Source organism: Enoplosus armatus, chromosome 3, assembly GCF_043641665.1.
Source record: "Enoplosus armatus isolate fEnoArm2 chromosome 3, fEnoArm2.hap1, whole genome shotgun sequence".
Lineage (NCBI taxonomy): Eukaryota > Metazoa > Chordata > Actinopteri > Centrarchiformes > Enoplosidae > Enoplosus > Enoplosus armatus.
The window spans coordinates 22,575,799-22,601,273 of NC_092182.1; the positions used below are offsets into that span (position 1 = coordinate 22,575,799).

The 25,475-nt window shown below is 39.8% G+C and overlaps 1 protein-coding gene across 2 annotated transcripts in view; it reads right to left on the minus strand.

The window, feature by feature from the left end:
* Positions 1-25,475, minus strand: part of igsf21a (immunoglobin superfamily, member 21a) — a 154,535-nt gene that overhangs the window by 57,983 nt on the left and 71,077 nt on the right. For both annotated transcript variants that reach the window (XM_070903230.1, XM_070903229.1), the window contains exons 3-4: positions 10,186-10,307; positions 1,522-1,640 (exon numbers count right to left, since the gene is read on the minus strand). In XM_070903230.1, the coding sequence (XP_070759331.1) occupies positions 1,522-1,640; positions 10,186-10,307 (241 nt within the window). The remainder of the gene's footprint in view (positions 1-1,521; positions 1,641-10,185; positions 10,308-25,475) is intronic.

The following is a 25,475-nucleotide window of genomic DNA, read 5'->3' on the forward strand; positions in this document are numbered from 1 at the left end:
GCTGTGGTCTGAAGGTGCTATTGTTTTGATAACAAATAAGTAGAATATAAAAGCTAAAATAAGAATAAGAATAAAAATAAAAATAAAAAAAAAAAATAAGATAAGATAAATAACAACAGTGCAGTGACCAGAATAAAGTAAAGTGTCCAGATAAAGTGTCCAGTAGGGGGTGGGTGCGTTAATGTAACGCAGTGGGGACAGGGGTGATGTACGTTAATATAACGTATAGCTTGTGTTTGTGTTCTGGGGGGGGGTCAGTGAGAGTTTGTCAGGTTGACTGCAGAGGGGAAGAAACTGTTTTTGTGGCGGGAGGTTTTGGTCCTGATGGACCGCAGCCTCCTGCCAGAGGGGAGGGGAACAATCACAGTGATTAACGTTTGGTCTCTCCTACTTCAGTACCAAAAATGGGAGAGATGACGGAACAGAACGTAGACGATGAGAGTGTTTTTGCAGGTTTTGCACAGCAACAAAAGAGACCCTCTCATAATCAAAAAGATCATTGTGGAGATCCACATCCTGCAATAACTGATTATTTATGGCCACTTGAGGGCAGCAGAAACAAGTTGTGAACACGTTGACATATTATCACCGTTGCACTTAATTACACATCTAGTAGTTACGGAGAGACATTATCATTCATTTGGAGTTGAGTTTCTGGCCACCTGGCTAATTTAAGTCCAATATGTACTCTCTTTAGCTCTGGTTCCTGAGGGATCTGTCTCTTCAGCTGCTAGATGCTCCACTATGTTCACCAGCTAGTTGCTAACTGTGTCTGACTGCTGTTTGGTGCTGAGCAGGTAGTTCACAGTTGGTTTTTAGAGTTTTGTTCACCGAAAACAGCTGGCTGCTGTGGCCGAAAACAGCTCTATGCAAGGGGAGTAAACTAAAACAGTAAGGCTGCTACCCGTACAGCTACGCAATGAGCTAAAACTTGCTATAAAGCTGCATAAAGTAGAGCGGAGCTGCAGATTCGGGAGATAATTTCACATTGTCATTTGATACATGTTATTATAAAAATATCGATTAAAGCTACTTTCAACAGGGCAGTAGAAGAAGCTTCACTTGCTCATTAAGAATCAACATCAACATCATACTAGTTGCTAAACAATGACCCTATTTGCATTATTTAAAACACTTTACACCACAATTTTTTTTAACCAACATTCTGTTACTTGCTGGAAAACTTATATAGTAGTAGCCTACATTATACTATAATTATTATACTATACTTATAGTAGCCTACTATCAGTTTTAAAACATCCCCCCTCTGGCACCTCACACTTTTTTGAGTGATCAAGACGGCTTTGTCTCCTGCCTGCAGGCCTGCATCACATCCAGTTTTTCAATCTTTGTCATGCTGTCCAACCCGCTGTTTTTGAACAGTCCCTCTCCATGCACTGCATGTCCCACCCCAGCATCCGGTTTTAACCAGAAATACACTGAATACTGTAAGCAAGACCCCACTGGAAGGATGCATCCTTAGCTTTAAACATATAGATGAAGTGTAGTGATGGTACTCACACATAACAGTAAGAAAAACATTCCCTGAAGCCAGGACAACCTTCTCCCTCGTTGCCCGGTCGTAGATGCCCACATGGCATTCGTAAGGCCCGTTGTCTGAGATCCGTACCTCTGGAAGCCTGTAAGATACAATGCAATAAATCAAGGTTTATTCTATGAGTTAATACTAATCTTTGCATTTTTAGCAATATTGACACAGTGATGCACAAAGAAAGCCTTTGATTAGGAAGTACATGGGTGAGCAAATAAATATTAACATTCACTGATATGAAGTTAAGAAAGACTGCTTTACCTCAGCACAAAGCGTTGTGAATAGAAGCTAGATTCAGGTTAATCAGTCATCAGATGCTTAACTGCTGACACTCAATAATAATGAGTGGATCTATTCTTCTCAATTTGAATTTGGAAAATTGTGTGTTTATTCTGATAGTTAAGTGCTGTTGTCACAAGGCACCCAAAGGAGGTAATGCAGACCAAGTTATTTTGATGAAAAGTTTAGTGTTTTGCAGAATTTCACATGCTGAAAGTGAGATATTTCAAAATTCACAGCTAAAGTGAAATACTGTTAACTTTATTGTCACGGCTTTCCATCTGCAACAACATTCATGTGTTGGCAAAGCACTTTGTGTATTGGTGTTCATTGTTATTTGCCTGCTATGCCTTTTGAGATACTTCCACTGGGAGTAGCCTAAGTCAGAAAAAAATACAGTTCATAATTTCCGTGGTTTCTGCACAAAAATATGTACTTACTGTGATGATGAATTTAGCATGCTGTAGTATTTTTGAACAAAGACTTTTCTATAAATGCTTCCATAGTTTCAAAAAAAGTTAATGCTGTTACAAGTTTTTTAAGTTTAGTATAGTTTTTCATATTCATATTCTTCTTCATAAAACACATTCCAGAAATGTACATCAAAACTTTTATTTAGGCTGTCTGTATAGATTTGCTTAAAAGTGTGTCTAAAGATGCTTAAAATGATGATGAATTAGTCCGAACTCATGTGGAAATTATTAAGTTCATTTTTATCAATGATTTATCAATATATTCTAATTATTGTTATCATTTGTGCATAATTCCGGATGATGCTAATTATTGAATAATGAATTATAAGTGTTGTACATGTCAGACTTCAAAAGGTCCAATAAGATGATCAAACAGTCATCTGTATCAGTAATTACTGATGAAGATGTCTTTTGTTCATCAGTAACATTTTTCACAACAAAGCTATTCACTCAGCTTTGATTTATTTTTTAGAGGATACAGTAAAAAGTTGTTTCATTAAAGATTTACTGTTTACTAAAACATTTATTGCCACAACTGTGACAGCGAAAACACACAAAAACAAAAGCTTGTCATTTATTGTTCTCATGCACTTAAAAGATGCAGTCTGATTTTGAACCTAAACACAGCTGCACTATCAGACATTTCACACAGACTAAATGAATGTGGAGTTCAGATGACACCATCAGCTGACTGAATGCTCACCAGAATTATGATTGTGAATATAAAGTCTAATTCATACAGTATCACTATACACTTTCCGTATTTTAGTCTGCATGCTTAAATTGAAGGATACAAAATAAATGAATGAATTATTCCTTTTGTCCATGTGTGAATGTATTTCAGGGTCTAAACCAAATCTTAACTGAATATCCCTCCTGCTGAGCGCATTATCAATACTGTTTACTGTCAGTGCGACTATTTATTTATTTGAGAGCTGAATTACTTTTCACGTCTGAATTACAACAAAAACCCACCCAAAAATCCCAAAAAGGCCAGGTAAGCAAAGAAAAAATCAACATCATTAAAAATACACAAATGTAAAATATGAGCAACCAAAGCTAAAATTTGCACACAAAACCCACTACCAAAAATACACTGAACCACTTTTCTTTCAAAGCCTGTTTCAATGTTGACTAACTTGTTGTCTTCTGAGTTTATAACAAATCCAGAACATCCCATAGTAACGCATCTTTGCTGTATTTCTGTGAATTCTTCATGTGTAAAAAGAGAAAGAAACGCCACTGTAAATTACATAAACTTTAGGCACAAAGCTGTCTTAGCCCTGGTCTGCTCTAGTTTTCTCTGTCCCTCTTTGGCTTGCTCAATGTTTAGATCTAGTTACCAAACACTTGGCATTCCTCCTCTCTATAAGGTCTGAGGAACCAATGAGCTGAAAGCTATCCAGACTGTACTGTTTGTTGTGATTCTCAATGGGATCAACAGTATAGCACCACTAATACATTGCAGAGAGTCGTTTGAGTCACAGTTAAAAATATCAAAATTGCTTGATGGATCTTTATGTCTACTGTTTTATGTATATTATCTGGAATAATGCTGTAGTTCTCCCAGTAAAAAAAATGTTTTTTTGCTCTCAGTTTTAATGGCTGTTTCTATTTGAAAGCCATTGTGCTGTTATGTTTCATGATTTCTTGATGAGCCATTTTGAGAAAAAGAAATGCTAGAAATTTAATGGAATTCAATTTGTGACACAAACACTGAACACAAAATACTCTTGTTTAGTATGTTGATAACCCAAATACTCCAAAATGCAGTAATTTAAGATAATTAAGGAGCTTTTTTTGGCTTACAGTTCTACAGAGCAACAACAGCCAAAAATGATTCCGTCATGGATAGCAGATGACCATTTTTGAAAGAGCTAGGGAACGCAATCTGTATTCTGCACTCGGCTAATATGTCAACAGTGATAATCAAAGTGAGACACCACTAGTCACATTTAGCCCTTGTGATTTATTCCCACAAAACAGGAACAATTGTCCTTGCCGTCCGGGTGTTTCAGTTGGGGACCTCTGTTGGAACAGCAGCAGGGCGCTCACAGCAGCCGGGCTTTAATGAGTTCAGCTCTGTGTGTGTGTGTGTGTGAGAGAGAGAGAGTGTGTGTGTGTGTGTGTGTGTGTGTGTGTGTGAGAGAGAGAGAGTGTGTGTGTGTGTGTGTGTGTGTGTGTGTGTGTGTGTTGGAGGAGAGGAAATCACTCTTTTGGAAAGCAGTCAAATCTGTCCGCCAACAAACATCCAGTATAGCTATATATATATATTTTCTCTTCGCTCAACAACTATCTTTGAACTACCCTTGAGCAAGGCACTTTAACCTCAACTGAAAAGTTTAAAGGATAACACTGAAGTACATGTAGCTTATTCCTATTCCTACTATTGCCTATGAGAAGTCTAAATTCATACATTTATTTTCCACTTCGAATGTACTTTTGTTTGGTTTGTTGTATCTTTGAACTTTAATAACTTAATAGTCAATGAGTGCTTGTGCTGGAAAGTTGAACCATAGAAATGTATGTAAAGTATCAGTAAAGCGGGACTTCAAATTTAACCCTACTGATGTGTTTTCTTGGTTCACTGCAATCTTTTAAAATCTTAAAATATTCAACAAAAGCTAAACATCATTTGCCCATTGCTGCCCTAACTCACCAGGACAGTCGAGTTTATCACTAAAAATCATCAAGTTTGACCTTGTCTTCAGTGCACGAACTTGAAGCAAGAAAGTAAAGTTTTGCTGACTGAACCATTCACAAACAAATAATTGAAAAAAGGTAACTTATATTTGAAAAAGAGTGGGCATTTTGAGGTATAAAATGAGGTTGTCTCAACCAGCATTCCAGGGATAAGCATAAAAGTCTTTTTTTCACCACAGTGCAAAATGATGAAAATAGCACAGTGAATCTCTCTTTGGCGGCGGGTGGGGGAGGTAATTGGCTTTGTCTTGGCTGGCTACATTATAGTAAACGCTGATGTAGCCCATTGCTTTGTTTTTACAAACAAAGCCGTAGTTCTGTTATACATGATTCTGACTACTGAATTCATGGATTCAGACCAAGGCAAATGCAGAGAAAGGAACCCAGAGATAAGATAATTCAAGGCATGGAAGTATTGCCGGAAGACGGGTGAGGAGGCCACAAAGAAACCCCAAACCACAGCAATTCTGAGTGGCTGCCTGCTTCTGAAATCTCTACCAGTTTGACAGCAAGACACATCCATCAGAATTAGGCGTAGAAAAAGAGGAAAGGTTGTACTCCTAACATTGAGACTTCTGTTAAATATTAAGACTGGTGGAATTAATTTTTCAACACCCCCTCTAATCTTTGATGTCATGCATTTCAGACGTGCTAGTCCATTGAGAACCTGTTCACAAAAATGGAACATATAGCTGTCTCTCATTTACTATTAATGGGTCAGCTAATGTTTGAAATCTTAATTGGAATGAAATCACCATTCATATCAAATAATTGAGGAAAAAAAAAACTTATAATATACCACATTGTCGGGATTTTTTGCTATAATTATTGCTAAGATTATCCTCATAAATCTAGACTAGCTTCGACTGTGCCACACAGTTATAAGCATGTGATTTTACCTTAAAAAGCAAATAGCAGTTTTGAGAGCACTTAAGCAAACATTTATGAGTGTTTTGAGTCCTGCGGTAACGAGCACTGGATTTATCCACGGAGTAACAATGCATGATTCCAGTCTACCTTTGTGCAAAGCAGGTTTCCTTTTTCACAGACAATTCCCTCTGTATCTTCCACTTCTTTTTTACTCATTTATCATTTGTTCATCTTTCATTATTTCTTTTAAGACAATTTATGAACCCTTTTTTCCCGTGACTTTGTATTGAAATTACAGACCTCATTAATCAGTGAGCGATTAAGGTAGATGCTGGGACGGATGAAAAAAACATAAAACAAAATATCCAAACCTTTTCCACAGCCTTGCAAACCCAAATTTAAATCAGCACAACTTAGATATGGTTAATACGCAACCAAAAGAATAGGTAATTGAATAAACAATTTCCAGCAAACAACTTTAACACACTACAAAATCTCCCCTGTACACCAAAAAAACAGCACATACACGATGGAGATCGATAGCAATAGGCCCCCATGGAGGAGTAGCAAAAACAGCACACCGCAAAGAGAGATCGATTGTCCCCTAGGAGTTGCATCTGAAAGCTCTTTCCTGTTATGTAGGCCTTCCTGCAGAACTCCTCCTGCCTACAAATGCAAGCAAATGCGACTGCCTAGATGGAGAGTGAAAAAGAGCAGTCCTGACAGAGCAGCGTCTGATAGCTCATCCAGTCAATCTCTGCATCAAATTAACTAGCACATTGTCAGATAGTCTTTCTGGCCTGAAGCATTACGGTTGAAATGGGTCAGGACTGGCGACTGTAAGTCAGTATACACTCAATGGAAACCAAAGACAAATTGCCTAGAGGACATTTACAAAGAGAGGTGTATAATAACCCATGTTTCCTTAAGGAATGAGCAAGAAACAAAATGACGAGGTTCACGCTGTGCTTCTCTGAGTGCCAAGGGAGGTGTGATTGGCTTTGTGCTGGCTGGTTACATTATAGTAAGTGCTGATGTAGCTCATCGCTCTGTTCTTATCCACAAAGCTGTACTGCATTCATGGATTCAAATCCACACAAATACAAAGCGGGGAGGAGAGCTCAGTGATAAAAAGGTAGAAAGCATGGAGGTGTTACTGGAAGAACAGTAGGGGCCCACAAAGAGACCTCACAAAAAAGACTTTTTGCTGATTACAGTAGCTCTTAAGCTCCATTCATTGTGCATTAAATAGGTTATGTTTTACTTATTATTCATTACCAATTTAAGAACCAAAGACTTTAATTATCACTCCCCAAGAATATTCATTACTGTACATACTGCAATACTTTTCTTTTACACCTCCAAAATAAAACCGGTGAGACGATCCTTAAATACCTGATGATTTGGCAGCATTTAATTTTTACTGCAAAAAATGTGCAAACATATCTTGTCGTCCTTTTGCTCAACAAAATGTAAATACACCCACAGAGGTAAATTCTGACTTTTTCACATATTCACCTTCAGTGTGAGATTGAGAGGGACGATATCAGAGTGAACATTTTGAATTTGCAACTGTAATCAAAATAAAATTGAAATAGACATTCTTAACATGACTTTCCACAGGAGTTATTCATCAATTACTGAAACACCTTACTGAGCTGTGTTATCTCCTGAAATTGCCAATACAACAACAACAAGGCTTGTCCATCAGATTTAGTGTGAGGGCGTAAAATTAAAGACGTTGCTCCTATGAAATATTAAGACTGAAGAAATTATTTTTTGATCACCTTCAACCAGTCGGGCTTGTGCCTTTACTTAATGAACTAAGTGGATCAATAGTTCATTAAGTGGTCAGTCAGCATTTTATTGGGGATTATGAATGTCATTAGCCGTAGCACATATAACTTATTCATTAGCGAATGGTATCATTTTTTCAGGGAAAAATCTTGGTACCAGCAGCTGCTGCAGTGACAGCAGGCTACAGGCAGGTGGAGCAGAGTCTCACATTAGTTCTAGTTTAATGATGGAAAAAGATGTCTCCAGTGTCAACATCAGACACTTTTTACAGAATGTCCAACCATCCACCCTGACCTTCTTCCTTAAGACGTTTTGTGGTGCTATGAGATAGCGCTACCTCCAGGTTTGCTGTTTGAGAGAGAATCATTCATTCTCATTTCTCATTTTCTTGTCAGGAAAATGTAACCATAGGTCAATTTAAATTGAACCAATGGCTGATTCTGTGTGTAATAAAGCAAGGGAAAGAAATTGCACAGAAACACATAACCATAAGTTTAAAAAAATGTCTCTACCCATGGTAAAACCAAACGTATGTATGCCCTTTATGTGCTACATTCATCTTTTATGACAAATTTAATGCTCTTTTAAAGAACAAAATGCAGACTCCTGCTCTCACGAATTGAGCTTGAATGCAGGAGGTCCTTCAAACTTCAAGTATCATCAGCTTCATGCAAGATCTGTCATTCCTTTACAAGGACTAATCTATGCGTTGGCACTTGCATCCAGAGAAATAAAGTTACAGCTGCTTCCATTCTTTGAAAGATTACGACTAATAGCTGTCAAAGCCAGACAAGACTATGCAATCTTGAATAAAGTCAATATCAATGTCGCTTGTGTGTGTCTGATAATTGAAAGGCAGCATGTGAGGAGCAAAATCACCTCTATTATTATTACTCTATTATAGTGCTGTAATCACATGTTGCTGTGAGAAAAAGTATTTTACAAAACGGAAAAGCTAAAAATATAGTTTTCTAAAAAAAGCTCTGAGTTTATAAAAGCTACAGAATATTGAGGCATTCATTTTTCGTGGTACAAGTGGATTTGTCAGACTGCGAAGGCTTTGTACAGAAGATTTACCATTCTCAGGTGGAAATGGGAGATTATAGCGAGTAAAAATTCAGCTTTTTGCATTTCTTAGTAGTGTTGAGCTTCTGTGTTACACCATGAAAGTAGGGCTGTGACCAGTCAGAGGGAGGATTTTTTTCTTGATGGTGTGACCGTGGCAGGAGTCCACATTTCTCTCTGGTTGACTAACACAGGCTAAGCATTCTGATACAGATCCTGATACAGGTCAGTGCAGGTAGCATCCAGCTGTTTCCGATGCCAATTCATTTGAAATCCTTCCCCCCCTTCGGTGTGTTGTAGTAGACTTTCTCTCACTTCCTCCCTCTGCATGTATGTGTGTGTCGATGTCCAGGCGTTGGGGGGGGGGGGGGGGGCATGTTTTCTGTTTGTGTGTGCATTCATGTTTCCATGTCTATGTGCATGTAAGTGTGTACACCATTCTATTGTGATGATGCCTACTCTCCCAAAGGGATAGTAGGATTGTCCAGATAAATCATCCTCAGCTGGGCAGCCACACATGCGAAAAAAAAAAAAGAGGGAAGAGGCAGAAAAAAATACAAAGAGGTAGGAATGTACATGAGTGGAATCAAACAAAAACAACAGCACAAAGATAAGATGGGCGGGAATGCTGAAAGTAGGATAATTACAAAAGGATGCAAACAGCGAAGCAGTCTGCGTTTAAATGAAGTTGTAGGTGCGATGGATGGCCAGCACTTCCTTTGTGCTGCTGAACATTCAGACAGTGGTATCTGTAGTAGGATGAGAGCCAGAGCAGAGGGAGCAAGAAATGAGGAGACGGGCAGACAGCTGCCAGCCATATTGTTGAGGCCCGGGGTAAAAGAAGACAGTCCCCAGGACGCCTTAAACATGTAATCAAGCCAACCAGAGCCAGATGACTCCTCATCCGACGACTCTCGCTTTCTCCATCACTTGCTCTCTCTCAGTAAAACCTGCTAATGCATACCCAGTGGGGCTGTGTATGCGTTGGATCATAGAGGCTTGAGAGATGAGTGAGACAAGCCTTTGCATGTGCCTCCATGATAATGTGCCTGAGCAGGGTGGTGCTGCTACCTGGGATATTTGCACCACTGTGGCTGGAATAAGGACCAGCCTGGCCAGATGTGTGCTAAATCTTTAACACTGAACTCTTTATCCTGAGCTGAGTTGCTGATTAGAGGTCGCCATTGCCTCCTGTGCTCATGTAATAATGCACTGACCCCTGTGCCTGGTCACTCCAGTCTGGCCTGGTCTGACCAACAGCAGATGGCTGGGTAAGAATCTGTGTAGCACTGAGCAGGAGTTCATCTTGGTGCATTTACTATCACAGTATCAAGAGGACGTTTAATTATACAGTAAGTTTAAAAGTTTGCAATTCACTTGAGCTGCAAAACCAAGTCAAACAAGTGGTCTTGTTTTAAATTAAAGTTAATTGATTGTGAGGCTCACCGGACGGTTGATTGGTACACAAGGTCTTCACGCCTGCGGTAGTCCTCCATGTGAGAGTAATTGGTATTAAACATAGCATCGTAGGTGAAGATTTTCTGCTTGATGGTTCCTCCATCTGTGACCTGTGAAGCAAAAAGAGAGAGCATTAATAAGATCATTCCTCTAATGATGGATGGGACAGGGACTACCTTTTTGCCCCTAGAGCTCCTCCTATGCATAAACTGTTGTCCCATGGCCTGGCGTGTAGATAGCACTCCTGCCTGCAATTACCTCATTGATTCATTTGCAGCCGTGATAAGCTCCTTCCTTGTAATGTCCAAAAGCACAGGATTGAAAACCTGCTGACATGATAACATCAGCGAGACAGTCTCTTAGGCACCTGCCAGTATGTGTTCGTGCACGTGGTTAAGTCTTAATGAAGACTGACACAGTACGGTGTTCTGTATGTGTCAAGCAGTCTGCTTTCTGCGGAGGTAATGGCTTGTGACGAGATACTGCAGAGGTAGGGGGGTAGGATATTCAAAACACTGGTCTCATCTTTTTTTTCTGTGCACGGTAGATGATGGAGTAGTTCTTCCCTTTGTAATATTCACAGGAGTGTTAAAGTCACTTAGCATTTGAATGACTGTGATTTCTCCTCTCCTCAGAAGCCACAGACAGCCATAAAGGAAAAAGGGTGACAGGATTTTAATGGAGCCACTAATGCTGCTTTGAAGAAGGAAATTGTTGGTGGGCCAGGGATCCTTCTTCCGTTTGCCAGAGAAGATGCTATCATTCTGATCCAATCCAATCCAATCCCTTCAGTGAGGTAAACAACGTCAAAGCATTTGGTGATTAGTCCGTATAATGTATAATGTACACATCGCCTCATGAAGAGACAAAGTTAAATTGTATTCACATGAGCAAACAATTATTCCCTGTGAACGTGGGATAACTCTATAACCTCTTGCCTCTGGAGAAAGCACACTGCCTCAGGCTTAGTTTGCTAAGTGGTACTGCGCGGGGAGTTGACAATGCTGAAACAACCAAAAGCAGGAGCGAGGAAATAAATTACCTTTGTCACCTGTAACCAGTAAGAGGGAGGCTTTTGGATATTTTCACAGATTTTAAATATTAAAGGTCAAAATGCTTGCTTGCAAGACTTTTTTTTAAAGCATTCCTCCACTTGAGCATATGATTTTAGACTTTTGTGACACCATTGGGCTAAGAAAAGTTTTGGCAGCCTTGTCAAGGACCTGAGCTTGTGGCCATCTGCTCATTTTTAATATCAGTTCAGGTGTGTAGACACCGAGCAATGACATGGCGTTGTTATGAGCTACAGAGCGGGGAGAGGCAACAGGAAGAGGTCAGCCTCTAAAAGCAAAGCCATGTTTGAACATTGTGCTTTCCAACCACCCAGACTTGTGCCGCCACTGTAGTTACAGTAATGGACCTTTTAGAAACATCACCATAGGGAGTCAAGAGACATTTCTGTCTGTCATGGCTGTACAACACCCTGTGTGAAAATGGTTCGACAGAGCTTAAAAAGAATTCCACCCTTTAACTTTCTTGATGTATGGAACCTATATGGAAAGCTGAGAGGCAGCACATTTTTACTGGATTAATAATGGGACGTCACAGAGACATAAAGTGATATACACTGCAGATTAGTTCAATATGAGGCAGACAAGACAAGACAAATTATGCAGCCAAACTGTCATTGAAATTGGAATGGTTAATTTCCAGTTACTTGCCTCTATCTTTCTCAATTTCACACAGGAATAGTGCTTGGGCAAGCACCTGAGAGACGAAATCAAGCCCATTTACTAAAGGATTTTCCTCATTTCTATTTGCAATCTTCAGCTGCTTATATCTTTGTCAGTCTCAGAATAATTTGCTACCATTAAGTGTAAGCAACTGAAGTCAGACAACAAGCCAAATCTTTTTTATTGATAATATAAAATAATAATTTCCAGGTTGGTTTGTTTTGAGCAACCTAAAGTCTTTCACTAGAAGAGCCACTTCAAGTCAAATTTAGTTTTAGGTTTATGCATCATGAAGATGTAAGCAGCTGTTAAAATTTTAACATTCACATCGGGCATTTGTATACCAGGGTTTTTGGGGGCATTATTAATCATTAAATACAACACACAGAACCACATCAACCTCAGGAAAACAGAAACAAAAATCATTGCAAAACCTTTGTAAAAGCTGCAACAGGACAGCTAACATGGCATGTTGCATGTGTATGCGCATGCAAATGTGTTGGCATGTACACATTCTGCAACAGCAGCCTTCCAGCTGACCTAAAGTGTTCAGCCCTCAGGCAACAGTGGCTGTGAACGATTGACTGTGTGACTTTACACATGGCGCTGAAACATTTGATCAATTTTGGATTGACTTTATTTTTTTCTTTTAGATTTTTAACATTTAAGCTCGTTAGCAGCTAACAGTAATATTTAGTCTGCTCACCTTTTCAATACATTTAAAAGTACAAAATACTTTGTCTAATTTAGTCACATGCAAAAACAAATGACATTGCAGTAGTCACCTACTGTGAGTAAGCTAACAATTAAAAAAAAAGTCTTTTTATAGCCTGGCACTTACATATTCAGGCATTAAAGCACACAGGGAATTCTCCAATGGACCTTTATAAAAGCACCAGCATTGGTTCCTCTGAGATTTGTACTACAACTGCATCACATCTGTTGGAGCTACATCTCTGAGTTAGCTAACACGATGGCCTGAAGGTAGTTGTCCTCATGTGGGTGTTGGTCAGGTCTAAGATGACACAGATCTTCCATAGGACTGACTTGCTGTGTGTGTTTGTAAGCTAAGCTTGACTACATCTAATGACCTTGCCAGTATGGCAGCTTTTCTATTATGGCAGCAGACACCTTAGATGTTCTGTTTTTTGAAAAGCACAACCACTGACACAGCACCCAGAGTAAGTTACTGTAGGTCATTTCCAGGAAAGATCCTTTTATTCACAGTAAGTGAAACCTTTTCCAATGGCAGAAATAGAACTGGGTAGTTAGTGCAAGCAGCAATAACCTTAGCTAGCAGAGCTGAAAAAGGCAAACTCAAACATCATTACCGCGATACAGAAGAAAAAGAGTGTCTAATTGCCAAGTGATCTCCTGGAAGTGCAGTGGAAAAACACCATAGCAATAAAGAACAATTGAAAAAGATACAAGAGGTTGTGGATTATCTCTTAAAAACTTGTATATTAGTAGATTTTTTTTTTCAAATTTCATTAGTCCAGATGAGATGAATCGACATGCTTAAGTCACTGCCTGTGACATTCATATTATGGGTATTTCAAAGTCATTTATTTTCCATCTAACCAAGTGACAATGAAAGCACACATGACTTTAAGCAATGGTTTACGAATCCCCTCCAAGAAAGCTCACTCCCCTCTATCCAAACACATTGCAGTTGACTTTAGAGTTACAAGGCTTCATAAACCGACGCAAAAATGCTCTGCTGGCCCTGAAGTACTGAGGTGAGTTGGAGACATCTCCTCTTTCACAGTCCATCTAATCCAACAAGCATTACAATTGCTTCTGTCCTCCCCTTAAAAAGCCTGGTGGGTGTCAGAATTCTGGTCATCTGGAAGCCATAAGGACCGGAGAAGAGATTTCTGCCTCAGACAGGTCATCTCTGTGGCACCCTCTCTTTATCTATCCCTCCTTAATGATTTCACCTCTTAATTAAGACTGACCCGTACACTCCTGAGTGATAAATCTGAAAGAATCTGCACATCAGTGGATGTCTCCCTATCCCCACAAGAGGACTTGTTTGTGGTATAAATGACTGACTATGGAGGGAATAGAACAGTAGGAAGGGAGAGAGTGGGAGGGGAAAATGAGAGCCAAACTGTGCCAAAACGGCTGTACAAGAGGGAGGGCAAGAGGGAGATGAATACTCTTTGATTGCAGAAAAGCACCGTTGGGGAAGCAAAGCTTTGCTACAACTGCTTTATTGAATCCAGGCCATGCAATGCATATGAGGCACAGAGGCACCAAACCTCTCCAACACTCGGCCATCTGGAGATATGAAAAGACAGGCATGGGTGGCAGAGAGTCAGCTACCCCTCCCTTGTCTGCATTGTGGCAGATAGTGGTTATTGGCTGAAGGAATAGCCAGCAGGCGAAAGAGAAGTCCACGACAGGTAGCTGACAATGGGTCGAGTTTGAAGGTGCTCAAAACAGGGTCCTGTGCCTCTCCTGAGATGTGATAATGCCAAGATCTCTCCAGACAGAGGGGGCCCTGTATTCTTCCTTGCCAGCCAGCTGAGCTGACTCTCTAATGATGCTGCCTATTATTGGGGTCAGATTAGGACTGGGTCTCAGGGGTTAACCAAAACCCTCCTCCCTCTGCCTGTCTGGGGTGGGCCTATTTATAGGCTGCAGCTGCATCAGCAGCCACTGGAGGAAATTCAGCTAACACACTGCAGGCCAACTGTGAGAGATTCAACCTGAATCCTGCTTCATAATTTCAGGCAGCAGTCGGAGAATCACTACAGAAAGTCTTTTTATCGTATTTTTCGAGCTGGTTAGGATAACAGATGAAATATGAAATTCATGACATTTCTGTAGATACTCTAATCTCCACATACAAAGATATGGAGGACCTCATGGAGTTTAATGTTATGCTAAGATATGGTGGAGTAATAACAGTAGGTTCTTCACATGGTGTCTCATAAGTAGATGATAATGGTTTTAAAGAAATGTCCATTTATATTTTACTAGCATTTCTTTGTGATCCGAATCTGCAAGTCTAACACTTCCATAAGATCGACAGCAGCATGGCTTTCAAATAATGTATTAATGAGATTTATTCCCATTCAGTCCCTCATTTAAAGACTTAGACAAGCAGCAACAAAAGAGATGATCAGAGCATTGTCATGAACCGGCTTGGCACTTTCCTTCATATCCGTGCTAATTTGCCTAATATTATTATCTCACAAAGTGTCTTTTTGAAACAGGGCAGAAGCGTTGGGAGACATTGTCTTACTTGTAAAATTGGTATAATTGCTGTATGCAAGAACAAAATTAATACAAAATCCAGACCTTATGTCCCACAGCAGGACAAAGAGTGCAAGACGTTTTCTTCATATTTGAAATGAAGCTACTTTTACTTCTGTTAATTTCTGCACTTATCAAGTAGTGTTATACAATGATTATGTTAGAATGACTTTGTTTACCATTCATAATGTTTTTTTCTTCTCTTTTCTTGCACAGCACAGAACAGTTTGTGAATTGTAAGGTCAGGTCTTGTCAGGACCTTGTTGAAAACCAAATTGTGCATCTCAAGGGCTTATACTGTAAACAATAAAATGTGTTCTATGTGATCTTGATAAATATGAGACAGATGGTATAATAAAACATAAGCAAAGAAAACATAAAAATATTTAGAGCATAAACAAACAGAAAATTGGCATTCAGTGGTAAAGCACAGGGCCTTTCCATTCCATTAAATTCAGAAGAACAACAAGCCATCTCTGAGCTTTTGATCTACTGTAACAAACAGGCAGACAACAGCACTGCACACTGGGAGATATGCAGCATGTGAGGTAAGGGAGTGCTAAGGTACAACAATGACGCCTCATGCCCCAGTGAGGTAAGAGATTAAATTTGCTGTCATTGCTTTTATGGAGCACAAAGCATTATATACTAGGGACAATACAGAAGAAAGTGTTGCAAAAGTGTTGTGCCTAAAAAATGTAATAAACCAAACAAAATACGATGCAGCAGGATAAAAGTGCATCGTGTATTAACTTTATTAGTCTGCAGCACTTAGAGCTGCCAAGTGTAACTAGGGGAAACGCTGAGGCGTTGATATGGCATGCCTGCTGACTGAGGAGGTCCATAAGTAATGGCTACGTTTGTTGATGTGCTGTGTAATGTTGATCGCCATTCAGTACGCAGATCCTGCGGCATCGGTGGGCCTGCCTCTTAACCTGTGCGTCTACAGCTCTGCATGCTGTGCTCCCCTACTGGCTTCTGAGTGACAGAGGACTTTGTTAAAGGGATTTCATGCTTCAAATGACAGGCTCCTCTCCTCCCTCTGTCTGTCACTACTCTCAGTGGGGAGCCCCAGCTAATTCGGGCTGGTAGCTAACTGACGATGCAAACATCTACAGTACCTTTGATGCTCAGATTGGCTCATCATGCAATGCCATCCTAATTTAAATGGATGCTGAAGGGAGTGAGTTTAGCAATACTTTTACGGGAAAATTAGTTAAAAAAAATTTGGGGACGTTATTGGAGAGATAGACTTGCCAATGCTCATCTCTTTTGTTACTTCTTTCTTGTTGCTACTCTCTGAAATATGACAGAAATCTGTGTGTCTATGTGTCGGTCTTCAGCACCATTGTCTATATGCACACACAAGGTAAAGAAGGACAGCATCATGACAGTAGACATTTTATCTGGCACATTACTGGCGTCACATGCTCCAGCTCTGCTGTCAGGCATTTTCATTCCAATATTACAGAGTACAAACACGTTGTGATTGGCTGCTGCTGGAACTGCCAGATTACATACAAGGATTAGAGCTAGGCCTCATGAAAACTGTGCCACCAACAGGAACAGACCAGCTGCATTCAGCTGCACCCTGGAGGTAGCAGGGTGAGGGTCAGGCACTGCCAGGGTATAAATTCAGGCAGTTAAGCGTTATGCAAGCGTGTTATCTAAAGCCATCTGAGACAAGGCCGTCCAGAGATGGTTATTATGGCTGTCATTCTGAGGGAGACAGGCTGTCTGTGGGCTGACAGTAAGGAGGTGATGAGATCAAAGCAGGTCAGACTTGTTGGAGACTGCTGATCTACAGCATATTGGTTATTATATAGTAACTACATATAGTAGGGCAGCATTACCTGGGCTACATTTAAGCCACTTTAGTGTGGTAAAAATGAAAAAGGTTGGAGATGGCTCATTTTTCCTGAATGAAATTGAAGTGGTGCTAGAGTTTAGAAAAATGCCTGTGTGACTGGCATGGCTCCTATTCATATTCCAAGGGTGGTTTGTAAAATCAGGGCAAAGAATCACTCATCTACCTCAAAAATTACCATTGAGGTGCCCTTAAGCAAAGGACTTCTAGTTAAAATTGCTCAGTGAAGCTGATTAGCTAACAATAGAAAACTGTGGTTATCCTGGGCAGCTGTCTGTATGCTAACAATTTCAGAAGTATCACGGGCGCAAAAGACTACGCATGCACAGGAAATGCCTTCTGCTGAAAAATTAAGCATTTTTTGGCCACAACTCTCTGATAATACCTATGGGTATGTGCAGAGGACATTTCTCTTTATTAGTCTCAAAAACAACACAAACTAAAGAGAACTGAGAAAGAAAAGTAATACACATTCACACACAATCAGACTGCAGAAAATCAGGCATTAAACCTGAAACCGAATAAAGCATCCAATCATTGCAAGCTGTAAAGGCTGAAGTACAAGAGAGGATTGCATAACTTTAGCAATTAGCGGCATATTATGTAATACGGTGACTTCAACTACATATCAAAGAGTTCCATCAAGGACGGGCAGGTAATGAGATGCAGCACCGAGGGAAGAACATCATTGTGGGCACTTGTCCTTAATCTGTTTGATCAATGTGCATTAAGTGACTCCTCATTCACACCTCCCTTTGACAATGTCTTTATCACACAGCTGGCAGGCTGAACAAGTACTGTAGGACACAGAAGGAGAAGTGAAGAGAAACTTGAATTGGCATTGATGAGAGAAAAAAAAATACAATATAAAAACTGTTTCCAATAAGTCCTTGTAAAAGCAGCTGAAAGTGTCTAACTTTGGTAAGTAATTAGTAATAAAACCTATATCTTAGTTTGTATTTATTTAATTAGTTTTGACACTGACCCCTAAGAGATACAGACACTGTGAATTAAGGCATTATAAACTCACTTTCTTCAGCTGTAACTGTATATTCTGGTTATAATCATACATTTAGAAGGCACAGTATGTTCAACAAGTACAGTATACCAGGTCTTCAGAATTCAGTCAGAGTTTATGGCATCTAATTTCAATAAATGTGCATCTCACTATAAAGATTTTATTCTGTTTTACATGCATTCTGTTTCATGCACTACATTTCCAACCCTCTGTTTTCGTTGTCTGAATCACTGTTTTGCCCATCTGACCTCCAGGCTACTGCAGCCCAACTTCACCCCGGGCCACTTTGTCCTCGTTACTGTACATGCATGTTGCTCGATATGCAAATTGCATAATTCAAACAAATGAGGACAACGGCGCTCAGCACTGATAATGTATTGTGTCAAACTCCATATAACTTATAGGCATGAAACGCAAGCTGTGTGGCAGCATGTGACTAAGCGGCTGCATATGTGATTATGGATGTTAAATGTGGGGGTGATGGTAATTGCTGAGCAGAACTTGTCCGTGGTCATCAGTAACTCTGGTAGTAGTGTGCAGCTAATACATGGCGATAGTGTATGTGTTTAACTTTCTTTGCCACAAATCCCCCGGGCTATTTCTGCACATGTCAATGCGTTATCGGTCAGTGAGCTGGTTACAAGGATGGTGCTGTGCTACTTATCATATGAGTGACCTGTTAAATTTACAAAACAATAAATATGCCACCACAAGTGCGACTGGTTATCAGTGGTGGAAAGTAACTAAGTACATTTATGCAAGTACTTTACTTAAGTACAATTTTGAGGTATTTTACTTGAGTATTTCAACTTTATGATATATTATTATAGATTAAGCTACACAGCAGTTATAAAGTAATATGTATTAGCCCCACCTTTACCAGCTACAACATTAAAGTGATACATACATGAATCTATATATAATCCAATAATATAAAATTTAATATAATAATATATGATTATTCTGAAATGGGTCTTTCTGCGTAATGAGTGCTTTTGGTACTTTCAGTATATTACAAGCTACTTTTACTTGAACAGAATATTTCTACACTGTGGTGTCACTATTTTTACTTAAGTAAAAGATCTGAGTACTTCTTCCACCACTGCTGGTCACCAGCTTGTCAAAGGAAATTGCAGAGAAATAGAGAGAAATGATTGTTTTCCCTTATTATCTAACAGTTTTGTTCACCAAACCTATGTCCGACAACTATTTTGTTATTTTATTCTTTATATCACAGATGGGTTTTGGCTCACAAGGGCACACAAGTTGGAAAACAGATGGTCTTAGAAGACATCAGGGCCACTGTGGACATAACGAGTCTGCATATGTTTGCAGCTTCACAGTCCCCCCCCCCCCCCCCCTTTTTTTTTTGATTCCTTATCCTCCAGATTACTGGAGCCACCATCTGCATCTGCTGGTTGATGGATATATGGGGAGTGTTTTTCAACACATAAATCATAAAGCAGGTCGTGAGCACACAACAGAATGCTGAATTTGGCAGAATGCTAAAATAGACAAAGGTTTTTGTTTTCTTCATAAATTTTATGAGTGAGTTTATTATGATAAAGCATTTTCTGTCTTCATACTGTGAGAAAATTTATCACTGGCACAGTCCTGTGACAGAAATTGGTTGAAAGCAGAAACTCACATAGGGATTACTGTGCAGGACAAATTTAAAAGGTTAAAGCAAGATCCCACTGAATGATTGATTTCACCTACAAAAACATTGTATTCCACACAGTTAATGTCAGCACTGCTTGTCCGTACGGAGAAGCATTTTAGAAATGTTGCTGAATGTTGCTGATTTATTCATCAAGGTGATGAAGCGTGAAGACATGTTGTGAGGGATTAATGTACATATTTGAACCAAACTTTCCTATGTTTCATGCAAATCCAGAGAAAATGTATTCGGGTTGGGTCGAATCATTTATCTGTCTGTACAGCGTACAGCATAGGGCTCATTTCATGCTTAAATACAAATTTCTAATCCGTAATGTGGCATGGGACCTTTTTCCATTTTTAATAAGACATGCTTGAGTTAAATTGAGGAAGCAGACAGTAGCTCATATTATTTACTCCTAATGCTTGTTTCCAGGGTGACTTTGTCTCCTCATTCAACTGAGCTAAGTACTGAGGAACAAAAATTCTAATTTAATATTAAATCCTTCTATTTTTCTCATTTACTCTACACGACTAATCTCATGTTCCACTGCTTTATCTTTTTGTCTTGATGTGTCTACAGTACAGACAGGATTTGACGGTAGCGTGATACCTTTATTGTACCCCGACTCTAAATTTATATCCTAAGTTAAATATACACATTAAACAACACTTAGGGGCCATGACACAACATTAATTTAGCACCAAACTGTAAATATTGTGAGTACAAAATGTATTTCCAAACATCTGTTGTATTACCTCCAGTGATTCATGTTGATTTATGATATTTCAAACAACAAATCTTTGATTAAAGTAAAACCTTCTTATTGTGTTACAGTTTTTAATCCTTCCTTTTATTTCCATGCTAGTAGAGGGGAAAAGCCTCAAAACACTCTTTCCAAAATGTTTTACTTGAAGACAGGAGCTTTCCACTCCACTAATGTTGATCTGATGATTCTCAAATCAGGTGCTAATTAGCCACACCAGCCGAGAGTAGAAGGCAGTCAGAGCACGGACAAACTCCCAGAGACAATGATTTTACAGTGAGCCAAATCCAAATAATGAAATTATTAGCAACAGGGCAGAATTGGTAATTTACTCTTTCAGTAATGTTATCAACGTGCATTTGTTTACCTCACGTCACTGTGAGAAATGTATGTTGAAATTTCATACCGACCGCGTGTTTCATATGATACAGCTGCATTTTAGTCAGTAAAAGGATGTCATTAGAGAATGGTAAACATATCCTGCTATGCAAAACAATAACATGCTGATTGGAGGAAAATAAATCCAATCTTACCATTACCTCAACATAAACAAAAGGTCAAATGGGAGAGTAGTGCAGGAAATTATATATAATGTGTCTATTAGCGAGGATATCAGGTACTCACAGCAGAGGCCAATTATTTGTTAAAGGGCTATAAATGAATCTATGTGACATCAACACGTAACCCCCCAACACACACACACACACACACACACACACACACACACAGCATTTGTACTAAAATACACACACATTGAGCCTGAGATGAATCTCCCTCAAGCCATTTAAATTAAGAGTTGTTGCTCATATCAAATTATTATTAGCAGTAATAATTGTAATATAAAATGATTCCCCTGTGGGAATGTTGACACCAGGTCTGTTGACATAAAAGTGCCTCCAACGTGATAACAGTTTGTTTTCCGAAGCAGCACATTCGATCCGCATTTCCCTGGTGTGGTGTCAAACAGGAGGCAGTGGCCTGACTTTGAGTTGCTCCAAACAAACAAACAAACAAACGAAAAAAAACTGGCTTGTTCAGTGTCTTGCTCAAGAACTCTTAACCAGGCAAGTTTAGTAGCTTGTGATGACTTAAAATCAAGCAATGTCTTCTTGTTATCCATCATCACTGGTTGCATAAAGTCTCTTGGTTACAACTAAAGAGTGATTTCTTTCCCTTTTTTATTTGATAGGCCCGCAGATGTACAAATATCCATAAAGTTTAGAGTCTGGGAAAATAAGAAAAATGTTGTGGAGCTTTTTTTGGTGCTTCTGCTTATTTCTGTTCTATTAATCGCCTCACAGAGAGTTGTCATTGCCTTTCCTTGGTGGTGTGTGGTATCGCTGATATATAGGATATTGAAGCAGCTTCCTCTCAATTAAAGAGCACTCTCAGTATTTCTATATTTATGTCACAATTTTTGCTAATCCATTGATCAAGGTATATCGCACTGATGTAAAAATCCTTTAAACCCAATATTGTCATAAAGCAACAGCAGCCTACAACCAAAGATATTAAAGGGACAGAAACATTGTTTGTTGACGAACATCTCACAATTTCACAATGTTAAAATACAGATGACTCTGAATTTTACTTTTAAATTTGCTTGCTGAAGTTGCTCAGCAGTAGCAAACGCCAGTTAGCTATTTATGTATTTCAACATCTGTGAAACACTCAGGCTGATAGGACTGAAATGGGTCCACCCTTGTGTGGACTCCTATTGGATCTGGTGGCCAAACACACCTCTTGCCATGATCAGTGCGTGAACAGTAGTGAGATAACCTGGCTCATGATGTGGGGTACTCAGCGGACGATAAGAGCATGGGAAATGATGCCCCCGGGTGCCAGAGGTGTATGTCATTGCCTTGCATCATTCTTGGTGCTGAGATGGACACGGAAGTCAGACCCAGTGTGCCCCTCGGTGTGAGGCGTCTGGACAGAACGACTAATCAGACAAGACTTGGGAGACTAGCTGCCCATTTGATCTCCTTTTTCCCGGGCACATTATCCTCGCGAAGAGCCATCAGCGGGCCTAATGATGAGCAACAGATACATCTCAGCTCAGCAGCACTGGACAAAGCACTTTTTAAGGTAGAGCATCCCTCACAAGCGCACTCCCTTCAAGCTTTTGTACTTGCTGCCCACTTCTGTGTCTCCGGTCTTTAGAGTGACCAAAGACAATGGTTTCCAATTAGAGAAAAGAAGCTTGGGCAAAACAATGTGAGCATGTCAAGGCATAAATGTTTACTTGCTTGTAGCCATGAAACAAGAAACCACAGCCTTGCCACGCAAAAGAGAAAAGAGTGCTAGTGCCAATGAGACCTTGTTATCATCTGGGGACTAAAGCAATATAAAGCATGTTTAAAGGAGGTTTTGGTCATCTGGTGAGGGATGAGGGATTTCAAGGCTGTGTGATGAAGCAACACTGGCTAATGAAGCGGCAGACAATAATAACACGACAAAGAGGGAGTCGGGTGCAGCAGAAAAGATCCGTCTCTTCTTTCTTTCCCTCACCCCTTCCACAAATCTCCTCTCATTAGTTTGTTTCCTTGTGTTGTGCACATCGCTTCAAGTCCGCTGCAAGCTAGAGCTGTCAAATGCATGTGTGAAAAAAAAGCTGTTGTTTCCTTACTGAGAGAGGCCTTGGGAAAATATTTTAGTGTACAGTGAAATCACCAACAGCTTCTGCAAAAACCTATACAAGGCACTGGGGGGGAACAAAACTAAGAGTTATTTTTCTCTTATCACACAGGGGTTAGGAGCTGTGGTCCTAAAAGTGCAACTGAAAGGTCTCGTCTGATGTCTGTGACCTTGTTATGTAGTTCATGTGTGCATGTCTAGGTGAATTAAAATGACTCTTTTGTTGGTTGTGTGTAATATTCTTTCATATGGTGGAGTTGGTGAGAAAAGTATGTATTTTGTTGACAGCCCATATAGCTGAGTTGGGTAAAAAAAACAAAAGGAGGATGTCTTTTTCTAGCATTACAGATTTCTGACCTTTGTCAGCAGAAGGAGAAATGTTTTGCTATGAAAGCAAAGAAAATAAATCTTCCTCTATACTGTGGGTTTCTGTAATATAGGCCCTGTATTTTTTCTTTGCCAACCGCACAAGTATTTAGGTTTGATGGGCGAATCTGAAACAAAGGAAGAGCTACGGGATATCAGAGTGTGAAAGTGCCCACACAGTCGCCTAGTTTCACTGAGCAGGCTCCTTTCACTTAGCACAGTATTCTACATATGCGTATTATGGACTGCATTGATGAAACTGACATGTCAACACATTTTCAAAGTACAGAAATGTTTCAATCAAATGCCAGGCTGCAGAGGAGACTTACAAGGGGCGGGGGGGGCGGGGGGCGGGGGGCGGGGGAGGTTGTCTGTGTTTGAGCCACATTGATGGATCCAATCAGATGTTTTTATCTTTTAAAAAGTGTCTCGGTGGAGATGTTTGCAAAGCACTGCTGGCGTCAGAGCACTCTATCAATGCATCACAGCTGCTTTACAATTCAGTTTATCTCTCTGTCACTGTTCTCAACTCAATTTATCAGGGAGTTCGTTTTGAGCTGTACATTCAGTGCATGTTTCTGATACTGGGAGAAAATGGCTTGCCTCAGAGATATCTTAACAGCTTTCAAAAGATGCATAAAGAAACCCTGTGACAGATTTATCTAATGCCATAAATTCAAACTGGTTTTTATGTATCCCTGCCTTTTATGTGCCCATTTGAACGGTGTAATTGAACTAGTAAACAACAAGACATTTTAAATACCTGATCTGCACTGCCAAGACACTCCACTGCATGTGAATCAAGTTGTCAACAGGTAATTTTAAATCAAAATGATGCATTTATTTGGTTGAACTGAGTGAAGGCGTGATATACACTTTATGTGATCAAATAAGGCTCATGCACATATTTCATTTCTGACAAAGCATACTGTGGATGGAAGACTGCCAATTAACTCTGGCTATGTTATTGTGTAAAAATAAAACATAAAAAAAAAACATTTAAAATTGCACCCTTTGTCTACTTACTGCAAAAGAAAGACACCACAGTACATTTGCTGCTTTGTTGTAGCTGCAGTAAAGCTATTTGATAGTCTTGATATTTGCAGCGTATGTTGCCTTGTAGCACTGAAAGTAATTTGGAGCCGAGTCCACAGAGTCGACCATCTATGGAAGTCTATCTGTGAGTGATTTACCGCTCGAGTGTACATGTCAGGACAGCTACGTCAGGGTTACGTCAAACAAGATTAGAACATGTAGCTTTTAATTGAGAACACTCCTGCGATGGCATTCTTGCAGATGCCCGGCCCGGCAAGCGCATTTCATAAACCCAACGTATGCTTCATGGTGTCTCCAGTGATTATTTCAATGAGGTAAAAAATATCTAAAGTAAAACAGGCAGCTGATCGGACATGCCGGGCTTATCAGGGGATCTTGTTTTCCGTCAAAATGCTTAAAAGTTGGGCTCTCAAAAGTTACCAGATAACATGACAGGATACAGGCATAAACTTGCATGAATATTTTAAGAGCTGGAAACACAGCATCCATAGATTGCTTCACATGGGGACTGGTCAGTAAAACTGTATCACTGCCAGGCAGTTTTGGCTTTGATTTCTGTGCTCTTTGCACTTCTGGCGGTGCTCACTCTGCTGTGACTTGGTCAACAAGGGTGAGCTTCAGTAAGCTTTTTTGTTAACAAATTAGGGCTACGCTAAAACAAAATGCAAATAATCTAAACATGTTTGGCAGACGGTGCTTTTTTTGGGGGAGGGGGGGGGCGGGGTGCAGAGAAATGAAGGATTTAATTTTGCATGATGCTGCCTGGCTCAGAATGCCTCAGTCATTAGCTCGGTGAGGAAAAAGGTTTACCCAGATCATATACAATCCCAGCTGAGATTCAGGCCTCCAAATGCTGCCCAGTATCACAGCTTTCTCAATAATTACGAGGAAGACCCCAGATGAAAGGGAGC